Below are 23,329 nucleotides of genomic sequence, written 5' to 3' on the forward strand. Positions count from 1 at the left end.
ATAAACAAGCCAATAATTATAGAGGAAGCATAATGGACTTCAAGTTACTCAAGAAAACTACAAGACACGCTTTTCATGAAGGAGATCTTCCAAAGCTGCGAGGAACAGGCAACTCGTGTGTTATTCACAACGCCTGGTGCACACCGAATATGGAGGACTGCACTATTTTTCAGATGCTGGTGTAAGCCAGTCTTTACGCTATAAAAGAAGAAAACTACAGGCCAACCTCACTGGTGAACATAGATGCAAAAATCTATGCAAAACATTAACAAATTAATCCAGAAAACTATTAAAAGAACAATATTCTTCATAAATTATTTCACACATAACTAGTAATATGAGCAATTACTTCAATGGTACAAGAAAAAACATTTTATTTTAATAATTACATATTTATTTTTTATCTTCTATTTATGGTAAGTGATATGGTTTTCCCACTTACTATTCTCATAGAAAATTTCCTTTAAATATATATATATTTAAGGGTATTTATGGAAAACTGGTACACAGTGCTCATAGTCGTGGAGAAGAAGAAAGAAAGCAAATACATAAAATTTAGGGAAGCCTGAAATACATACCACAATCAAAATGGCTTTATACCAAAAATGCAAGTATAGCTTCATATTAGAAAATCTTTTAGTATTATTTACTACATTAACAGATTAAAGGAAAAAAATCATATGATCATTCCAATAGAAGATGGAAAAGCATTTACATATTAACATTCAATAACCATTCCTGGTTGAAAAATAAACCTTAAAGGTCTAGAAATAAAAAGGGGAATTCCTTTAACTGACAAAAGGCATCTTTAAGTAACTTATAGCAAACATCCTATTTAATACAGAAACACACCAGATGGGTTCAGATTAAATCAGAAATAAGACAAAGATGCCCTCTACAAGTTTGCAATTCAATACTGTTCTAAGGTCCAACCCATGTTGATGAGATAAAAAGAAGGGGGGAAGGATAACTATTAGAAACAAAGCAGGAAGAGTTACTGTCTGCATATAATGTGACTTTTATATGTGTGGGTGTGTGTGTATACATATAATGAATATATAATATATTCAAGAAAATCAACCAGAAAACAAATACTAATAACAAAAGAATTCAGTAAAGGAGCTGGAGATAAAATCAATATACAAAAATCAATACCATTCAGGAAAATTTAAAAACGTAATGAAGAAAAAGATCCCATTCCCAACAGCAACCAAAATTATATGTCTAGGAATTAAACTAACATGAAAAGGTGAGAAAAGTATAAAACTTCACTGAGGGATTTAAAGAAGACCTATACAAATGGGGGGGAAAATACCATGTTCCATGATAAGAAGATTCAAAATTATAAAGATGTCAAATTGCTCTAGAAAGTAAATGCTGCTCCAATCTAAATCATAATATAAAATGTTTTACAAAATCTGATAAACTGATTCTAAAGTTCATCCAGAAGAGGAAATATGATAGAAAAGCCAGGAGAACCTATAGAGCAAAACAAATACTTGCCCTATAAACTATGAAAACATATACAGCTACAGTAGTCAAAGTGTGGTGCTGACCCATTCCTGTACGTAGAATATCTGTATCCCCCCAAACTCCTCAATTGAAACCTATTCCTCAGTGTGATGGTGTTTGGAGGCAGGGTTTTGGGGGGACTAAGTCATAGGGATGGAGCTCTTGTGAATGGCATTGGTGTCCTTACAAAAGAAACCCAAGACAGCTCCCTTGCCTCTCCCACCCTACGAGGACACAGCAAGAAGACGGCCGCCTGTGCAGGAAAGGGGCTCTCACTAGACACCAAACGTTACAGCACACTCATCTTGGACTTCCCAGCCTCCAGAACCGTGAGAAATAAATACTCCATGTTGTTTATGAGATACCCTGTCTATGGTACTTTGTTATAACTGCTCAAAGGGACTAAGACATCCATTGATAGACAATAGATCAATAGCATACAACAAGAGTCCAGAAATAGACTAGAACAGAAATTAATAGGTTGTATTTCAAATCAAGGGAGAAAGCATGGAGGGGTTTAATGAATGATATTGGGACAATAAGCCATACATTCAGAAAACAACAACAAAAAACATGAAATTATAAATCTATCTCACAAAAATTAATTATAAATAGATTAAAAAGCTAACTAAAACAACAATACTATAAAAGTTTTAAACATATGATGTTTCTTCAACTTCTCTGAAATGACACTAGTGTTAACCAGAGTAAGTTTCTATCATTTGCAGCTAAAAGAACTTGACACAAAACCCTGACCAGAATTTGGCACAGGATATTAAAAAAAATTGATACAGAAAAAATACCATAAATAAAAAGATAACCATGAGAAAATATTAGCAATATATACAAAGTATAATGTCCATATTATATTAAAAACTTCTATAAATAAACAACCCAGTAAAAATTTGTACAACATATATGAACAGGTAATTAATAGAGGAAGAAATAAAAATGTCTAATAAACATGAAAAAATGTTCAACCTCATTAGCAATAAAGAAAAAATTTAAATAACAATGAAATAATCTTTTTTACTCAAGAAAAAAGTGAAAATTTGAGAAAAATTAAGAAGACTCCAATATTAACAATTTGTAGGAAGATGGCCACTTTATAAACTATTTGCCAAATACAAATTAATGCTATCTTCTCAAGGACAATTTGGTATAATATCCATCAAAATTTTAAATTGGCATTTCATTTCTTCTAGCAATTTCACTTCTAGGAATTTATCCTATGGAAAATATATGTACACAAGAACATAAATATAAATACTATAGGTAATAATAAACATTGGAAATAATCTAAATGTTGAAAAAAGAAATGCTTAAGTAAATTATGGCATATTCTTAGTAAGGAAAATGTTGCAGCAGTTAAGAACAGGGTAGATCCATACATATTAACGAGGAACAATTTCCAACATATATATAGTTAAGTGGCAAAAGTCACAGAATGATGTGTTTAATGTATTGCTTATGTTAAAAACTAGTCTATTGGGGCTGGCCTGGTGGTGCAGCAGTTAAGTTTGCACGTTCCACTTCGGGAGCCCAGGGTTTGCCTGTTCGGATCCCGGGTGTGGACCTATGCACAGCTTGTCAAGCCATGCTGTGGCAGGCGTCCCACATAAAATAGAGGAAGATGGGCACAGATGTTAGCTCAGGGCTAATCTGCCTCAAAAAAAAAAGAAAAAAAACCTAGTCTATGAAAAGATAAAGATTTTTAAAAATTATATAACATATATAATACATTACATACATTAAAAAAAAATCTTCAGTAAAGGTAAAGGCATAATGAAGGATCTAGAAAGATATACACCAAACCATTAAAAGTGGTTTTATCTTCAGTAAGAAGAAAGCAATCAGCAGGATGAAAAGAGACCCACTGCCTTTTCTTCTATATATTTCTTTTATTTAATGTGTTTATGTATTACTTATATAATACAATATTTTATTAAAGAAAGTAAAGTGTGAATAATACCAAGCAAAAGAATCTCTGACAGGCAAAAACCCTCCAAATTTAAAATTTTAAACTGAATACTTCAAATTTTTTATTTTTCCACTCAAATATTATGAGATACTTTATTATTCAGATTTGAAATTCAAGAAACTATAACAAAGTTTTTTTGGTAAAAGACTAAAAAGTATCAGGCCCAAGTGGCATTTAATGTAATTATAAAAATTTGTAATAAAATTTGATACAAGTACTTAACCCTAAGAGATTTAAGAAAGTTTCTCTGTTTACAAAGACATGATATTCATTAAATGCTTTAATTCAAAGTTTATTAACATCAGCTGTTGATATTTTAAATGAAGAAATAAATATTCATTCACAGGAAAGAGGAAAAGCCATAAAATACCAGCAGAACCCCTTCTGTAGAAGTGTCTATAAGCTCACTGAAATGTCTTTAGGCAGACTAAATTGCTAATTAGATTTGACAGTATTAGAAACCTATTCCATAATTTTACTCCAATTTCAGTGATTTAGAATCATGTATCAATTTAAATGTTTTGGGATCCTTTTCAAAACATGAAAACCTCATTCTAAAAATCTAAATATTCAAGGCCACTTAAAAACAAATGTTAGGGGGCTGGCCCCGTGGCCAAGTAGTTAAGTTTGCGCACTCCGCTGCAGGCGGCCCAGTGTTTCGTTGGTTTGAATCCTGGGCACGGACATGGCACTGCTCACCAAATCACGCTGAGGCAGCGTCCCACATGCCACATCTAGAAGGACCCACAACGAAGAATATACAACTATGTACTGGGGGGCCTTGGGGAGAAAAAGGAAAACAAGAAAATGTTTAAAAAAAAAAAAACCACAAATGTTACGATTAAAAACTACCAAAATTCACCTGATTTTTATAGACAAGTCTTCCTAATGATAAAATAAAGATACATATCTGGGGAAAAATAAAACTTAACCCATCTCAACTTATAATTATGAAATTAATTGGTGTCTAATTATTCAGAAAGTAAATATATGTCTCAAAGGAATGGTCAAACTAAAATTAATAATTATATTTAGTAATTATCAATAGTTAATGAACAAACTCAATGTATAAAAGTGTAAATTATCTCTAATATAGAGAAATTCTCGAAAAACATTCAAAGTCTATTTATTTTCTGTACTTTTCTTCCAAATTAAATAAATGACAGAAAAGAATAACATACCCCAACCTTTCTGTTTTGGATTCATTGTCAATTTTGTACTGTTCAAAATCTTGGCTAAGAAACTGTAGCTTTTCCTGAAGTTTCTTTTCACGTTCCACACTTCCTTGATAAAATTTCATCTCTTTTTCCATCGCTTTCACTTTTTCTTCCATAGCCTTAAACTCATGGAGAATTAGATAGCTGACTCCACAGTACTTACAAACTTTTTCTTCAGGGGACATCTAGAAGATAGAACATACATTTACTGAAATGATATTTTTTAAGTTCTAAAAAACAGAGTTCAACTGAAGATGCAACCATACTGTCAAATGAAGTAAATGTATATTGTACAATGCTATGGAGTAACAGTCATGACATTACCTACATCTGAATAAAATTTTAAAAACTGGCACAATATTGACAATGACACAAAATTTTAGAATTAGAAAAGGGTCTTTCAGAGTAATTATTTCTCCATAGTATCTCTAAGGAAGATTGACTTTTGAAATATTTTCCATAAAATAAAACTAAAAATGACAAAAACATCTTTACAATTCTAGAGTTCTTCATGAAGTGAGAAGAAATGCTGGCCTTTCACTGCCAACTGCACTGTGATCCTGGAAATGCCTCTTGGCTTTTTCAGATCTTATTTTCCTCATTTATAAAATTACAGCTTTGGACCAAATGAACTCTAAATTCCTGTTCAGTTTTAACATATTAAGATTTTTACAGAATTTAACATTCTGTCAGAAAACTACAAATAGGAAAAACACTTTGAACCTAATCTCTTCTCCCTAAATCGGTTCTTTTCCCCCAGGGAGGCATGGTTACACCCATTTTATTGATAGGGAAATGGAGACTATTGAAGTTAAATAACCAGCCCATAGACGGAGAAGTTGGCATGAAACCCAGGTCTATAGAAAACCAGTACCTATGCCTGTAGCCTATAACCACCCGTGTATTTATCTACCACGTGTATGTCAGCTAAATCCTCGTACTTCCTTCGGATCAAATATTCATATATCTCTGGCCTGCATAGAGGCAGTGAAAAATGGAATTTTAGCAAAGTCAAGAGAGAGGTAATTCTTTTTTCTGTCTCAAGTATATAAATATTCCTCAAGTAGCTTCCACTTGTCTTGAAGAAAGACAGCTTCATTACATACTTGCTCCAGGGTGCTAAAATGAAAGCAACACTTGGATTATTCCAGAGTACTTACTCTTAATGCAACCTCCCTTAAGACTCTATAAGCTGCTCTCGTAACTAAGAGTGATGCCACCATATCTCCTACCAATGGCATCACACAAGAGTCAGTTGAAACAAACTAATAATACATTTTGGACAGTAAGATTTTGCTCATTTAAACTTCAATAATAAAAATTTCAAATTAAAAACCATAAAAATACTATGGGATACAGATGAATGACAACATCAATCATCTAAATGCCACTGATACCAAATTTATAGATTTATAAAACCAGAGATTTGAAAGAAATCATAAAGATACCTAGCTCAAACTCTGGATAGGTTCATTGAGTCTGTTCCATCCTAGATAAATTGCTATCAGACTCTATTTCAACATCCCAAATGATGGGAAACTACTTTGAAAAACAGCCTGTTCTACCTTCTGATGGTTTTGTCTATCAAGAAGTTGTTTTTCAGGGCCAGCCCAGTGGCGCAGCAGTGAAGTTCACACATTCCGCTTCCGCGGCCTGGGTCTCATCGGTTTGGGTCCCAGGTGTGGACATGGCACCGCTGGGCAAGCCACGTTATGGTAGGTGTCCCACATATAAAGTAGAGGAAGGTGGGCATGGATGTTAGCTCAGGGCCAGTCTTCCTCAGCAAAAAAAGAGGAAGATTGGCAGCAGATGTTAGCTCAGGGATAATCTTCCTCAAAAAAAAAAAATGAAAGAAATTGTTTCTCATGCTGACTCCTAATCTGCGTCCCTGGAGCATCCACTGATCCTAGATCTCCTAAGAACCATGGGGAACAACCCCAAGACTCCCCCTAATATTTGAAGACAGCTCTCAGGAAACTCCATATCTTCTCTTCTCCAGGTCAACACTTCCAAAGCCTTCAGCTCTTTCCCACGTGACATAGCTTCAAATTTCTTCCTCATGTTAGATCATTTTCTCTGACTTGTTTCAGCATTCTCCATCTGTTTCAAAGCATGGTGCCAGTACTGAATACTTCAGTGTGGTTGGTTGGTTCTCACCAAAACAGAGTAAGAGAGGACTCAAACTCCCCTCATTCTAATATCTCACTGGAAATATCATTAGTAATATCTTCTAATGCAACCTTAGATCACAATAGTCTTTTGTGTTTTTAACAATTACATATTGCTATCATATACTTTAATTGGCATTTATATTAAATAAAGCCCCTATCTAAAGAAACGTCACAGTGCAAAACTATTTGTCATTACACTGAATATACCAATCCATTCCTTCTCACCTATGTCCCCTTTTTTAGAGAATCCACCTTCCACAGTTCTGGCTGCTCTGTTTGGTAATGTAACTAAACCATGCCTCCTCCACCCATCCACCATAGCCTTGGCTGATGATGACTAGACATCAGACCCAGAAGAACCAAGCCCTAAACTGGGATGAGCCAACTAGGCCTGTAAGTGTTAAAGACCTGGGCATTTAGGACACCTATAGGGCAGCCAAAACGGAGAACGGTCATGTGCAAGGTATACAGTAAGCCACCTTACTGGAATGAGAGGGAAAAACGGGCAGACACACAGGGGGAAAATAAGACAAAGACACTGTGGATTCAGAGTAAGAGAGAAGAAAATGGAACCAGTCACTGCCATACCCAACGACCTTCCCGCTCCTCACTTCAGTCCCTCTTGAGATCTAGGTGCCCTACTTGCCCTTTAGGATCCCTGCCCCACCTTCCTCCACTAGCCTCTTTTCCTCCTTAAGCTACCTATTCCTTGAAACCAAGAACCCCCATCCTTTTATGTGAGCATTTGGTTTTTCATATCCAAGTGCAGAATTATAAATGTAAATAAATAAATAATATATATTTTTATAAATATACACACATATATAAATCTTAGATTCATATATATATATATATATGAAGATATGTATGTCTTAGACTCAGCCTTTAGTTATTGACTTTGGTATCTAGGAAATTCTAAGCTTTCTGTCTTTTTCAAAATTGATCCTTGTAAGTGTTTTATCCATCTAATTCATTGATTAAAAATGTTGAATATGACAAAGTTGAGGATAGAACGCCATAGCCTGTCTTATCTCCTTGGTTGATACCAATCTGTTACTCAGTACATTTCAGGTACAACCCTTCAACTGGCTTATTAACCTACCCAATTATCTTTATAACCAGCCTATATTTATTCCTATTATCTTCAGGAATATTATGAGAAATTTTGCCCAAGGCCCTTATAAAGTCCATACATACATTCTATGCCTACTGCAGCTCCTGGATCTAGTAACTACACGAATGGAATGGCAAGGCCCACCTCTAGTTCTCTCAATGAACATAAAATTGGCCCAAGGGTTACTGTTTTCTCTAATATATTCTCACAAATCACCCTTTAATATTACATTCTAGAATCTTGTCTCGGATTGATATTAAGTTCACTATCTATAATCCCTGGTCACTTTACGTGGAATGGCATTTGCACATCGTGTCCTCAAAGATCACCAATGGTAGCTGTGCAATCCCACTCAAAGGTACCATCAGTCCTCAGAAATATAATTCACCCAGGCCAAGACCCTGAGCTAATTCAGAGCAGACGGGTATTTTCTGACAATCCCTCTGCCCACTGTGAGTTTCAGTTCCTTCTCACCAATGTGAAAATTGTATTGCTTACTCCAAGGCACTTTCATCCTTAACCTTTTGCCTGTTAATCACAGTTCCTGCTCTGCTCCTGGTAAAGTGCCCCATCCTGGTTCTAAAGAAAATTCTTGCTGGGTGGAGCTTATTTGCAGCCTGATGTACAAAACAGGAGTGGTATAAACTTTACAGTTGTAAAAGCCGTTACAATGTTATTCCACCATAGCAATCATTGAGGGCGGGGGAGTGAAAGTAGAAATAAGTGAAGTAATAGATTTCATAGAACAAGTCTTCTAAAGTTCAGCAAAGAAAGCCAAAACACGCCATTCATTATGACCTTGGAAACAAGACAACCAAATTATAAAATAAAAGGTCCACAAGAGTAGTCTCCAGACTTCGCCTAGTACAACCTGAGTCACTGGCGACCTGTGTTAAATAAGTTTACTGAGCAAAAGTTTTCAATGCTGTTAAATTGTAAATAGCTTTCTGTAAGTAAAACTGCAACAGAAAAAATTTAATAACCCTTTCAAATTCTCAGTGTCTGCATGGGCTAATTACTTAGGACATTTCTGTGAAACTTGAAAAGATACAAAATACTATAATTATGTTCCCAAATGAAGTAAGTAAAAGTTGTCTGTTTTTTGTGAAATGTAATTTGTGCTTCATTCTGAGGACCTGGCTCATTTTGTAAGGAAGTAAGGACAAGCTGTCATCTTGGGCAAAAGGGCTGTCGTTAGTCATTAGCAGGGCAATTGCCGTCTGCAGGATGTACTTTGGACGAGGCATCAACAAATGCAGAACCATTTAAAAATACATTATAACCCAAACTTCTCAAATGCAGTGTTTGTACTTTTTAAATTATAGTTATTTAATATAAAAATGATGCAAACTTTTTAAAAGATTAAATTAGGCTTCGGATCATTCCAAAGCTCTTATCTGTGCTTCAACGGGACAGGCACTCAGTCACCTCCGACAGCCCCATGGAGGCGCTCTCTGCTCCTTTCTGCCCCCACCCATCCGATGATTCCTGTGCTTGGATAAGGAGCAAGAAACAGAAAAACCACTAGACAAAGGTAAGAGTGACAGCAGTACAAAATGCTAACCCTTCTAAGAGGCTTTGCTTTAAAAAAAGATGACTTTACTCAAAACAATGAGTGTCTAACTAGTAAATTTCATTCAGCTCAGGAGAAAACTTTGAGCCAGGACCTTTCCTCACTAATAAGTCAATTCACTACGCTACCAATAAAGAGCACCTACAAAAATCCCTACACCTACATCATACTTTGTTTTAAGGTATGTGTGCTTTCTTTTTTGTTTTTGGTGAGGAAGATTGGCCCTGAGCTAACATCTGTGGCCAATCTTCCTCTTTTTTTTTCTCCCCAAAGCCCCAGTATATAGGTGTATATCCTAGTTGTAAGTCATTCTAGTTCTTCTATGTGGGATGCTGCCACCACATGGCTCAAGGAGCAGCGTGTAGGTCCGTGCCCAGGATCCAAACTGGCAAACTCTCGGCCGCTGAAGTGCAGTGCACAAAATTAACCACTCAGCCCTGAGGCCGGCCCCCTACATTATTCTTAACCGTGAAAAATTGAGTGCTTTTGACCCTAAGATCAGGAACAAAGCAAGGATATCTTCTCTCTCTGCTCTTATTCAACATAATGCTGAAAGTCCTAGCAAGAGCAATAAGGCAAGAAGAGGAAATAAATGACATACATATCAGCAAGGAAGACATAAAACTATCCCGATTTGAGATAATATGATTGTCTACATAGAAAATCCCAAGGAATCTACAATAAAACTCCTAGAACTAAGAAGTTCAGCAAGGTTGCTGATTCAAGATAAACAGACAGAAACCAGCGTATTTCTACACACAGCTAGTGAACACATGGCAATGAAATTACAAATGCAATTCCAATCACAATTGTTCAAAAAAATGAGACAGGTGTAAATCAAATGAAACATGCAGAGCACTTGTATGCTGAAAACTACAAAATGCTGCTGAAAAATAAAGTAGATCTAAATAAATGGAGAGACATACTGTGTTTCTGGGTTGGAAGACTAAAATATTAAAGATATCAATTTTCCTCAAGTTTATATATAGGCTTAATGTAATTCTTATCAAAATTCTAGCAAGATGTTTTTTAGATATAGACAAGATTGTTCTCAAATTTATACAGAAAGGCAAAGGAACTAGAAGAGCTAAAAGAATCTTGAGAAAGAAGAATAAAGTGGGAGGAATGATTTTACCTGATTTCAAGACATACTGTAACGCTACAGCAATCAAGACTGTGTGGTATTGGCAGAAGGACAGACAGAGATCAATGGAACAGAGGACAGAACTCAGAAATTGATATACATAAATATGCCAAACTGATTTTTGTCAAAGGAGCAAAATCAATGAAAGAAAGATAGCCTTTTCCACAAATGGTGCTGGACAACTGGATAACCATAGGTTAAAAAGGGAAAAGAAGCTCGATCTACACCTCACACCCCATACAAAATTAATTCAAAATGGATCATAGACTTATAAAACATAAAGGTAGGATTTTTTGAGAAAATAACCTAGGAGAAAAATTTCAGGATCTAAGCTAGGCTGATTTCACACACTTGATACCAGAAGCAATATCCATAAACGGAAAACTGATAACCTGGATTTCATCAAAATGTAAAACTTTTGCTCTGCAAAAGACCCTAGGAAGAGGCTGAAAAGACAAGCTACAGACTGAAAAAAAGCGTTTGCAAACCACACATCTGACAAAGCACTGGTATCTAGATCATATGAAGAACTCTCAAAACAACGGTAAAAAAATCCAATTAGAAAAGTCAAAAGACATGAAGAAACATTTCACCTAAGAGGACATACAGATGCCAAATAAGCACATGAAAAGATATTCAACACCATCAGGCACCAGGAGATTGCAAATTAAAACCACAATGAGATATCACTGCACGCCTATGAGACAAGCCAAAATAAAAACTAATGACAACATTAAATGCTGGTAAAGACGCAGAGAAACTGGATCACTCGCACATTGCTGGGGAGAAGGTAAAGTGCTGCAGCCCTCTGAAAAGTTTGGCACCGTCTTAAAAAACTAAATATGCAACTACCACACAACCTAGCAACTGCACTCTTGGGCATTTATCCGAGGAAAATGAAAACATATGTTCACATAAAAACCTATACACGAATGTTTGTAGCAGCTTTATACATAATAGCCAAAAACTGGAAAAAACTCAGATGTTCTTCAATAGGTTAAACAAACTGTAGTACATTCATACCATGGAATACTACTCAGCAATAAAAAGGAATAAACTATCAATATATTCAATAACCTGAATAAAGCTCCAGAGAACTACGGTGAGTGACAAAACTAATCCCAAAAGGTTACATATTGCTTGACTCCATTTATGTAACATTCTTGAAATGAAAAAACTATTGGAGACCAGATGAATGGTTGCCAAGGGTCATGAATGGGGTGGTGGGTGGGGGAAGGGGGAGGCTGAGGTGAATGACGCTATAACAGGGCACGGCAGGAACCCTTGTTGTGGCAGAACTGTACTATATCTTGATTGTATCAATGTCAACATCCTGGGTGCAGTATTGTAGTAGAATTTCAGCAGATGCTACCACTGGGGAAAGCTAGGGGAAGGGTACGTGGGATTTCTTGGTATCTATCATTTCTTGCAACTGCATGTAAATCTACAATGATCTCAAAATAAGAAGTTTATTTTATTTACTTTTTAAAGATTGGCACCTGAGCTAACATCTGTTGCCAATCTTCTTTTTTTTCCTTCTTCTCCCCAAAGCCCCCCAGTACATAGCTGCATATTCTACTTGTAGGTCCTTGTGGTTGTGCTGTGTGGACACCACCTCACCATGGCTTGATGGGCAGTGCTAGGATCCAAAGTGGCGAAACCCTGGGTCGTCCTGGGTCGTTGATGCAGAGCACACGAACTTAACCACTCAGCCGTAGGTCAGAACCCAGAAGTTTAATTTAAAAATTATTTTTTTAAAAAAATCAATCTGGGACTAAAGTCTCAGAAATTAATCCATAAAGAAATTTTATTGAGCAATTTCAAGAAACGTTGGCTTCGTACATAAATTATACATGACACGCTCATATCATCTAAATACGCTTCCGAAGTCTGTTTCCTCCAATACCTATTTTTCCACTGGGGAACCTCACCTCAGTAAACTCTATGACCTCCTATGGCCAGCTAGGAAAAGTATTTTGGACTACAAAGTGACAAACGCAGACTTTTCAAGATTCCTAGTAATATTTTTTTTAAAAACTTCTTCCTAATGAATTTCTTGGGTAATAATATTAAGTGATTGGTCTCCCCAAAAATTACACAGCTTCTTCTTTCTTGCATTGTTAGGTTTTAAAACTGCAATTGCTTAAAAACGCTACACACACCCCCGCACCCACACACACACACTACGTCTTCTCTAGGATGCTAGTGCTAACATTTCCATGACCATTTGCTCTTTCTTTTCCTCTACTTTAACTCAACACAAAATCTGACCCTGGCCACAGTGGCCCAAAATGACCTGGAAAATTAAGTTTATTTTTTCTGGCAATGACAACTTGTGCTTGGAAATATAAAACTGTTATTCTGAATAAATTTCAAAGTTCCAAAGTACTAAAATTACTTTGCTGAAACAGGACAAAATGAGCTGTTACTGCTGGGGAAAGGGATTGTTATCCCAGAAAGAACACCATGCTCTCCAGCCCTTGCACTGCCGCTTCTGTTTTGTAAAATAAACAACTCCGGTCTCTTTATTTTAGTTTGTGTCCTGTGGTAATAAATATCTCCTGAAGCTAAAATCCTATTACAAGTGATCATTTTGTCACCATTTACAAAAACAAGAGATCAGTTTTACTTTTGCAAAATAACTGATTTTTCCACTAGTTTGTTGCAGTGTTTTGACTTCTGCGTATGTTCCCTAGCAAAAACAGCAAGAAGAAAGCTGCTCATTGTTTTTTTCTAAAAGGGGACCCCATATGTCTCTAAAACGGGTTGACATTCAGGAGGGGAAGAGATATAGAATTATTACTTTGCTGATCTGTAAGTGTTGTTTTAGTTTTAAATTTTGGCAATAAAATCCTAAACACAGAACTGTACTATCATTACAAGCGCATTCTGCTTTCAGAATGCTGGATGAAAATTCTAGCAAAGCTGTTGCTTATTGGAGGTCAGAGACAGGTAGGAGGCAGCTCAGTCTAGAGAGAGAGCAGACTTAGGGACACGGTCTGAGTACCTACAGAAGCACACTGTAGAGTCTAGCAGCAGACAAAGGGGAGGAGCGTGGTCTTGCTGTCCAGCCCATGGGCCTGTTGTACATTTTCTGCCACTTGGGCAGATGGAAGTCTGACATGGATTTTATGCTCAGTCAGAAATTGTGATAAAAAGCCAAAAGATCTAGGAATGGGAGTGAAAAGATTATCTCATCCTTTCTTCCCTAAGATTCCTAAGAAGATGAGACCTAGGGCAGAAGATTTAACAATCTTAGCCTTCTGATTAGGCAACGATTCTCTGACTATAGCTTATTATCATCAGCATTCTTCCCCACACTTTCCCTTTGGTGCCATCTCGCCCACCACCTTTACTTTTTCTTGCAATTCTTTCTACTATTACCTATTTTGCTATTAATAGTACAGTGTACTACAGTCATTTCCACATTCTTTATCACATTATCTATCATGTAATTTATCAACATCCCATTTCCATATCACACGGCAAAAGTACGGAAAGAAATAAAGAGGAAAGGCTCCCCTTCCCTTCTCTTCCTTGCTTTCTACACTAACTGCCTGGCCTACACACAGAAGAAAAAAGGAAACACAACATGGGTTTCTCTAGAAAGAAGAGCCAGCATAGAAACTAATGAAAAGTTAGAAGAAGAAGAAGAAGAAAAAAGCCTTTGAAAGACCTCTCTGTCACTATACACTGATCCATCCCCCTCATGTCCTTTTTTATCCAATAAAGAAATGGAGCACAATTTCCAAGCCATTATGAAAAAAAAAAAGATTTGTTTTCTTCATCTTAATAATGAAATGGTTCTAATCTGAAATACTTCTATTGCCATTATAAGCTATCTATCTATCTAACACGATTCTGTATAGAATGATGTCTGCAAGCTGACTAAATAGATATACTGCCTGATCACTAGGCAACTCCAAGTTTACATTGGGGACAATCTAGAAGAATCAAACACAGGTAAGAAGTTATGGAAAACAAGTAACTGACTTGTTCTCAGACTGCGCTGTAACAGGCTGCGGGATGCACGTAGCATGTACACATTTTGGTTGTTTTATAATCAAGTACCCAGAACAGTGTCTGGCACGTAACAGACACTCAATAAATATTTGCTGTATAAATGTATATACCGTGGGTCTGAGCAAGTGCACAGCTGCACTTTACATCTAAACATTTGGCAGGACGAGGGCTGCAGGCCGCACCAGCCTCTCCTGGCTTCCCCGCTTCTCTGCAGTGTATGGACAGCTGCCTGACACTCCTGCTTTGAGAATATAACTGTACATTTATGAAATGCTTGGTTTTAGCCTTTTTAAACAATTTACTTATAAAGTACCTTAAACATGAGAAAAAACATTCTACAACTCTCATAAAAACCTTGTCAAGATACATACATACTCTTTCATGTATTCAAAACATTTACATTGTTAAACATTCTCTAAGTTGGCCAGCTTTTTCTCACCAGTGAACTTCTGTTCCCTTGGCCTAGGATGCTCTGTTCCCTGGGTGTCTACAGAAACACTCACCCTTCAAGGGCCAATTCCAGTTCTATCTCATGCATAAAGCTCCTCCACTGACCATCCCAATACTCAGGGATTCCTCTCCTTACCTTCTCCATTCTCAGAGAAAAGACCATCTCATATGACATTTAAATCACACACTGTTTTTCAGAGTTATTTTTTCATGCCACAATACATTCTCTTCCCTACAGAGGTTTGGGGTCTGAAGTAAGAGGAGTGTCTTGCAGATGGTTTTCTTCTTCTAATCTCCACCACATGAGGCTAGTATATGAAAGGAACTCAGGTGAGGGAGAGAAGGAGGATGCTCCATGTCTTCAGACACAGACAAGCACCACTTCTCAGGTAAGCAGAGCACAGCAGAGCTCTCTCTGTGCTTACCATCTCTTACGCCTAACTTAAAAAGTAAAGCGAATTGAACCCAATGGTTTCTTTCTGGTAACTGAACTTCCCTCCAGTTCCTACTAGGTTGCAGTTTACATAAATTTGAAGAATATACAGTAACAGTAAGCATCAAGTTCAATCAATGGCATGATTAATGCTAATAGGCAGCCCAAAAGAAGACGCACAGAGGATAAAAGCATATCTGAGAGTTGACTGAAATATTTAATTAAAAAGTAACAGATTGGTGGTTAGTAAGAGTTGACTGTAGATATAGTGAAGAGCCTAAATGACTAATGATAGCTAAGGTTTGAGGTTTTAATTCACAATTTTTCAATCAGTTTCAAAGAGATTTTATTTTTAAGATTGGCACCTGAGCTAACATCTGTTGCCAATCATTTTTTTTTCCTTCTTCTTCTCCCCAAAGCCTCCCAGGACATAGTTGTATATTCTAGTTGTAGGTCCTTCTGGTTGTGCTGTGTGGGACGCCGCCTCAACATGGTCTGATAAGCAGTGCCACATCTGTGCCCAGGATCCAAACCAGAGAAACCCTGTGCTGCCAAAGTGGAGGGCGTGAACTTAACCACTCGCCATAGGGCCGGCCCCTCAAAGAAGTATTTTTTAAATTACACTGTTAACAGTGTAAGCATTGCCAAACTAAACACAGGAGAAACGCTTCGCCTGCAGACAGATATGAACTAACAGGAAGCAGAGCAGCATAGAAACTGTGAAGAATTGCTTGTTAACCAGATTAAATGAGTGGATATATGTGAAAGGGCTCAAAACAGTGCCTGGTGCACAGTAAGTGGCAGAATTAAGGTGAAATTGAAACAGACTCCTACAGAGAGAGAGACTTGAAAATTTACATCACATAAAGTTACAAACTAACTGTAATTTCTGTAGTGATTTACTACTAATTATTTGTTTTGCAAATACAGAATAAGGATGATTGAAAATTCTAAACAGACCCATTTATTTCAGTTTAAAAAAAAGTTTTTTTCTGAAAAGCTGCTAGAAAAATACGTAAATATAATATTTGGACATTTCCTGGGGCCCTCTTCTCATAAGTGCTACACAAACACCTGGTCAATACTGTGCTGGAATGATTATATCTGTCTTCTTTCATGGGTCAAACCCTCTTTGCACTGAATTGAATTCTACAGTTCTAACCATTATGATTATTCTCTTCCCAGCTCCACCAACCCACTGCAGATCCCCTGACCAAAATAAATACAAAACCTCTGAATTTACTCCCCCAGGTTTTAGAGGGGTCTGTTAAGATCCTGCTAATGTTTTGCTGTAGTAACACAATATAGTATCATACCTTTTGGATTTCTTCGGGTAATGCATGCATGGGAATGTGACGATCCATAATTTCCCCAAATATACTGAGGGAGCTCTGGAGTAAAATAATCTAAAAACATTGATGGAAATAGTCAGAACTGAAGTAATTTGAAGAAAATTCAAATTAAAAGATATAAAATCCTGGGAATACTTGGGGATGAATAGTGATAACTCTTTCAACAAATGCTTGTTTCATCAACTCAATGTTAAAAGGTACACCTGGAATTTTCTCAGCTGTTAGGCCAACAGAACAGGAAGGATGCACAGAGAGAGACCACTGACTTAGAAATGATATTTCCTTTCTTCAGAACTTTACAGTCTAATTGTAATTTCTATAGTGGTTTACTACTAATGATTTGTTTTGCAAATACGGAATAAAGATCACTTAAAATTTTAAACACCCATTTATTTCAATTATTTTAAAAAGACAAGTTTTTCTGAAAAGCTTCTAGAAAAATACCTAAATATACTCTTTTAGTTAAGCAGAGAAGGAAAACAATTGTGACATGAATGTTAGTTTAAATGATGAACTACAGAAAAAAATATTTAGTTATCAGATTAAATATGATATGCAGGCACTGAACGAAAGAGTTGTCACGGCCTGAGAAGCCAAGCATCAATTTTACCTAAGACGGACATTTACATAACTTTTATGCAGATATTTCACTTTTAATAGATTTTCATTTTCTGATAAAACACTTCAATATAAAACTCTATCACTACTTTCATAAAACCACACAAGATGAATAGAGGAGCACTTGGAATTCTTTTTGTTTTTTTAACTCTTTCCCAAACATGAGAAAGAACAGACAGCCCAGCTTCATGGGTGAGAGTCATTTATATATATCTAAGGAGCAAGGGGTGAAAGGCAGGCAGCAGAGTAAGATGACACAGGCAGAGTTCCACAGCAAGGAGAAGGCCTGGGGGCCACAAACAATCTAGGAGTTCAGGAAGGAAAAATGCCTTATCTTTCTGATGGGAGTGGGGAATTAGTGAAGGCTTCCTGAGGTTGTTTACTTCTGATCAGGGCAGGATTTTGACAAAGAGAGCCTCGAGAGGCATAGAGCTGTATCCAAAACGGCAACCTCAGCCTTGGCAAGGTGGCAGGGAAACTGTAGTTGACAAAAATTCCTGTAGTCACAGTATGTTTTTCAATTGTGCAACCACTGGTGGAAGAGAGGGTTCCCCATCTTGTTAGCACAGTGCCTCTTGTTTTAACGAGCTGATGTTTAAAACAAATAACTAATGAGCTGTCTTCCCATATAAACATAACACAGTGTGGTGTGTGTGTGTTCGGTAGAGTTAACTAGCACAGTTAACACAGGCCCACACGGTCAAGTACATAATAACCTGCTGTTTGGCAGACTGTCATGGTGATGTGGCAAGAGCTCATTATTCACAGAAGGCTCATTATTCTCATTTCTGCCATTTTACAATGGACTCACCATCAGTAAAATAAGATAGCATCATCTTAATTAAACCCTATTGGGAGTAGAATTTTTCCTAAATTACCAACTAAATCTCCTTTTAAAATTGCATCCATAAAATTACTTGGGAGCATGGACCTAGTGGCAATATAAACAAGGCACCAGCGGAGGAGTTTTTATTTACTATCTTCACTGTCTATAAACCTATTCCAACTTATGGCCTTACTATACCAAAGAGGAAGAACTGGCAGGTTCCGATTATTGAGGAAAAATTAAAAATAAAATATCCTGCCAACCCAGAAAAATCTCTCCACAATGCAGAAAGAAAATAGTTTTATTATAGAATAAGCATTTAACTTGATTGTGATGCACATTACAGCCAATTGGCTAATGAGATTACAAAGAAAGAGATCCCAGTCTTTATACAGCCAAGCAGATACAATCTATTACATATATTTTCTCAAGATAATTGGCAACTTGTTCTCAACACAGCTTGCTATACACTCACGGTTCGTTTTAAATTCACCTGGTAATCTAAGTAGCCATTTGTGCTAGCTAATTGCGTTTGTTCTAAAGAATACATAGCTCAAAGACAAAGCACTTGGCTATTGGAAGTGAGGCGCTTAGGCTCAACCTCCAGTGATATGGAGAGACGGGCGCTATCTTCCTTGCCGTTCGCATTTTAAAGAAATGGCTCTCAGGTCCTCCAGGAAATACATTCTAGGTCTTTTAAAAGATTTGCATACATATCAAAGGAATAGGGGAAGCATTCACAAGGATGAGCTTTCTCAAGAAAGGGCGGGGAAAGATCTCTTTCCCTTTTGGCAACAGGAAAAAAGTTAATTTTTAATTTCCCTTATATTACTTTCCGTGTTTTATCAAATGAGTCTCTTTTCTTCTGTCACATTACCACGTGTACAGCGCCCTTCGGCAGGAGGTGTCGTGACAAGTGGCAGCAGCTGAGCAGGTATTTGTGAACCTGCTAACAGCATCACGAGGACGAGGTGTGAGAAACACAGGCACGTCCCTGATTGTTAACTTCCGATGCCCTTCCGCACACCAGAGTCACGCCGGGCCACTCACTCACGCTCGGCGCCGAGGCCCTTCCGAGAACAGCGGCCCTGGCGTGAGTCACCCACGGCCAGCCGGTCAGGGTCAGGGGAGCGCGGAAGCGTACGTCCTCAGGCTTTCCGGAAGCGGCAGGATCTTCCAGATGGAAGCCAACTGCACGGCCAGACAGAACTGCCGGGAGGGTTTTCAAAGCTGCCCCCCTCTAATCCGTCCCCTTGGGACCCGCGGGGCAGGAAGAGGCAGGGTGCGGGGTGCCCGAGCCGCGCGCTCCGGGAAGAGGAGGGCGCCGGGCCGCGCGCGCTCGGGGACGGGCAGGGGCGCGGCGCCGGCTCAGCTGTCCGGACCTCTCGCCTCCGCGCCGCCACCGCGCCTCGGGGGACCGGGTCATCCGGGGCCCACGGAAGCCATTCACTGTCTCACCTAGGCTTCGACTCCGCCGGGGGCGAAACGGCTTCCCCGGTCTCCCGGGAGACCATGCCGCACGTCGGCCTGACGTCAGGGCGCAGTGACGTCACAGCCCACGCCACTCGCTGACGCGGAAGCCGGACCCCCGACCTGGCTCGCCTGGCCGAAGCGAAAAAGCTTGTGGCGGGGATCGGAGGGAAGGGTGCGTCTTACGCGGGGTGCTGGGAGACGGGGGAATGGGCACGGAGGCGAGGCGGGGAGGGCGTGCTGGAGTCGTGGTAGCGACTGCTGGGTGTAGGGAGACGTCCCCAGGCCTGCGGCGGGTGGGAGGGAAATGCTGCCTGGGGTGGAGGCCGAAGTCCGTCTACCGTGTGTACTGGCTGTAGGCCAGTGTGCCGCACGCAGCAGTGGGCAGTTACTCTTCTTGAGCGCGAAGAGGAGAGATGCCGGTAGGGGAGCTCTGCTCTCGGTCATTCCAGCCAGGGCAAATTAATTGGGAAGGCGTTGGTAAAATTTTCATTCTAGTCCAAAAGTAGTCAAGATGGAGGACTTAGTTAAAAAAGTACCTTGAGATAGCTTGTCCACAATTTGTTTATTTATAGAAGGCTTCCAACCCTTACACATGACTAGCTTTCCTTCATTCATAAAGCAGATATTTATTGATGACGTACTACGCCACAAGCACTGCATCCCAAGGTGGGTGATGCTTTGTGACTACCCCAGGCAGGGGCAGCCATTGGTATGATTTGCAAGTGACTCATTCATAGCCCAGATATCTCCTTTTTGAGGATTATGTGAGGTCGAAAATGCAGCTCTTCCAAAGAACAAAACATTTCACAGCTCACTAGCAAGGAAAGAGAACTGCTACTATTGAATGAAGTAAGGTTAAGTAAATACAAAGGAAATTAATTTAAACCTGTAGAATAAAGAAGTGATGGATTGATGCAGAGCAGTGCTGGAACACAGTCAAACTGCTGGTTGATAGCTATTAATGAAAATGACAGCATGAGTACTGAACACCTAAAAGCTTTGTTCCTCAAAGCACTAAAAGCTTTGGGGATAGCTGTACCCTGTGCACTTAACCTAACTGATAGTTTTGCCCCAATGCCTACCAGCAACTTTCTGTTTCCACCCCCTCAAAGAGTGCATTTTTCTTCATCTGGAAAGATAAATGATTAGAGGAATGGACAGAGGCTTAAGGGTTGCAGAGGACAGCCAATGAAGTAGTCAAGTACAGTGTTTTTAGTGAGAAGTGCAAAGTTTTCAGGGCTGTTCATCCTCAGCATGTTTCTTTGAGGGACAACGAAGGTAGAACTGTTCTCATTTTTATAACAATATAGGACACAAAAAACCAGTTCATCCAGATCCATTGAGTGCTTTATCTGGAACAGGAATTGCACACCTAAAGCAAGATCACTCTGTTCTGAGGCTAGTTTGGCTAATAATATGATTATTAGCAATAATAATATTTACTGAGTACTTTATATGATAAGGAAACACTTTAAGGATAGGAGAAGATCCAGCTGAAAGGCTGTAATTCATTTTGTGGTTTAATCTCATCTATGCTATTCATCTCTACATTGGCCTTGAGACCAATTTTCCTTCCACTGTAAATGTCCCTTAGACCTGCACTGTCCAAGAAGATAGCCACATGTGACTATTTAATTATAATGAAATAAAATTTAAAATTCCATTCCTGTATTGCACTGGCCACATTTCAAGCGCTCAGTAGTCACCTGTCGCTACCGCATAAGACAGCACATATATATGTAACACCTTCAGCATCGAAGAAAGTTCTATTGAATAGTGGAAGGCCCAGTAAGAATCTCAAGGATAAAGAGAGGTGATAAATTATGAAGAACAGCCTTTGTTAAACAGTAGCAGTGAAAAGTGTTATTTCTGAATACCACAGCAACAGATGAAGAGTTGTGACAGTGTGTTACAAAATAGGTTTAAAATAAAACAAAAGTGATCCGGTCAGCCTCTCCCCAGTGTTGGTGTATGTTTTTTGTTGGTTCTGTGTTGGTCTCAGTCTCTCCCTCTTTCTCTCCATCTAAGTTTCTTTCCTTGTCCTTTTTGTTTTTCCATTCCTTTTCCCCACCCTGTTATTGGCCATACTGGAACTGAAGGAGAATTTGAAATATTCCCATTGGACACATCGCATAAAGTTTTGTGTTATCCTATTCTTAAATTTTAAATCAGCTAAGTTTCGCTTTTTACTGTGACTCTTAAAAATAATCCAGTGATAACTAAATTAAATTCTTTTTACCTTCTTCTGTGACCCTTTATTCTTCTTTTTTCCCCTGTGGGTCAATGACCCCTGGAAGAAAAAGAAACTCCCTAGTTTTGGGAGTAGAGTCTCTGTAAAGTGGCTAACCTAGGGCTTTCCACTCTGTCCGCAGACCTTTGTGTTCACATTTATGAGGACACAGTGTCTGTGCTTTTGCTTCTGTTACAAATTTACCTAAGATATTTATCCAGCAGGACATTGTCATTCATCCCATTCATTTTGGTAAATAGCAGTATGCCCACTCCCCTCTTCCCTTTCTTCCCCCACTAAAGGCGAGTGGGAGAATAGGTACTTGGCAAGTCTGATAAAAACATCAGGAAGTCTACCCAAGATTGCTAATTTCAAAGTGAACCCAGGACACTACAAAGGGAGCGTGGCAAAATTTCAGTTAGCGCAATTTTATCTTTATCCTGTGAACCAGAACACAGGACAACATTATCCCTGCAGAGGTCTGAATAACGAGATTGCAAACAGGGCCCCCCAGGTTGGAAGCAACCACAGATTTCACTGGTATTTCTGGGTTCCATCCAATGCAAGTACAGAATTTTGAAAAAGCTAATATTTATTGGGTTCTATTTGCCAGGGACTTCATACAGAATGTTTCACTTATTGACCCTTCCAGTCATAACTCAGTCAGATCCTACTTGCTATTTACTTTCACCCAAAGATGGAAGTGGCAAGGGCACGGCTGAGCACATGAGCACCGTGTGTGCTTGGACTGAATGTGAGTGTAAGCAGAAGCACCTGGGCCTCGCGTAGTGCATCAGCTGATTCTGCCAGCCAGCCAGTACCCATGGGGCATCAGCCTACTATGGATTAGTAACATACGTAAATACCCCAAAAGTATTGAATTCTGGAAACTTAACTTTGTCTTAGACTGACTTTCTTCATAACTTTTCCCATACAGCTTCCAGTCTTTTCAAAAGCAGGTCAGCTACAAGTGACCATTTGCTTTGTTGTACTTAGCCCGACACATTTTATTCCTACCAAGATGTGGATTGTATTTTCTTTCCTAATACTGTTTTTTTTTAAACTGCTATCAGCATTTATAGTTTCAGACTCCTTTGCAAAGCTGCTTTGTATATTTTGAACCCCAGATAACTCCGGTCTGGAGGTGGCTTTGACCCCAAAATACTATTTGTGGGTTTATGCTCCGTATATTTTTGAATCCGTCACATGTGC

At 38.5% G+C, this 23,329-nt stretch overlaps 1 protein-coding gene across 4 annotated transcripts in view; it reads right to left on the reverse strand.

The window, feature by feature from the left end:
• The window catches only part of LEKR1 (leucine, glutamate and lysine rich 1), a 189,814-nt gene extending 169,807 nt beyond the window's left edge, over positions 1 to 20,007 (reverse strand). For 2 of the 4 annotated variants that reach the window (XM_070509609.1, XM_070509607.1), the window contains exons 1-3: positions 19,873 to 20,007; positions 16,935 to 17,024; positions 4,675 to 4,895 (exon numbers count right to left, since the gene is read on the reverse strand). In XM_070509609.1, the coding sequence (XP_070365710.1) occupies positions 4,675 to 4,895; positions 16,935 to 16,982 (269 nt within the window). In that variant the 5' untranslated portion in view covers positions 16,983 to 17,024; positions 19,873 to 20,007. The remainder of the gene's footprint in view (positions 1 to 4,674; positions 4,896 to 16,934; positions 17,025 to 19,872) is intronic. The other 2 variants (XM_070509610.1, XM_070509608.1) reach the window with 2 other exon arrangements.
• Positions 20,008 to 23,329: the final 3,322 nt, after the last annotated feature.

Source organism: Equus asinus, chromosome 5 (assembly GCF_041296235.1).
Source record: "Equus asinus isolate D_3611 breed Donkey chromosome 5, EquAss-T2T_v2, whole genome shotgun sequence".
In the NCBI taxonomy this organism is placed as follows: Eukaryota; Metazoa; Chordata; class Mammalia; order Perissodactyla; family Equidae; genus Equus; species Equus asinus.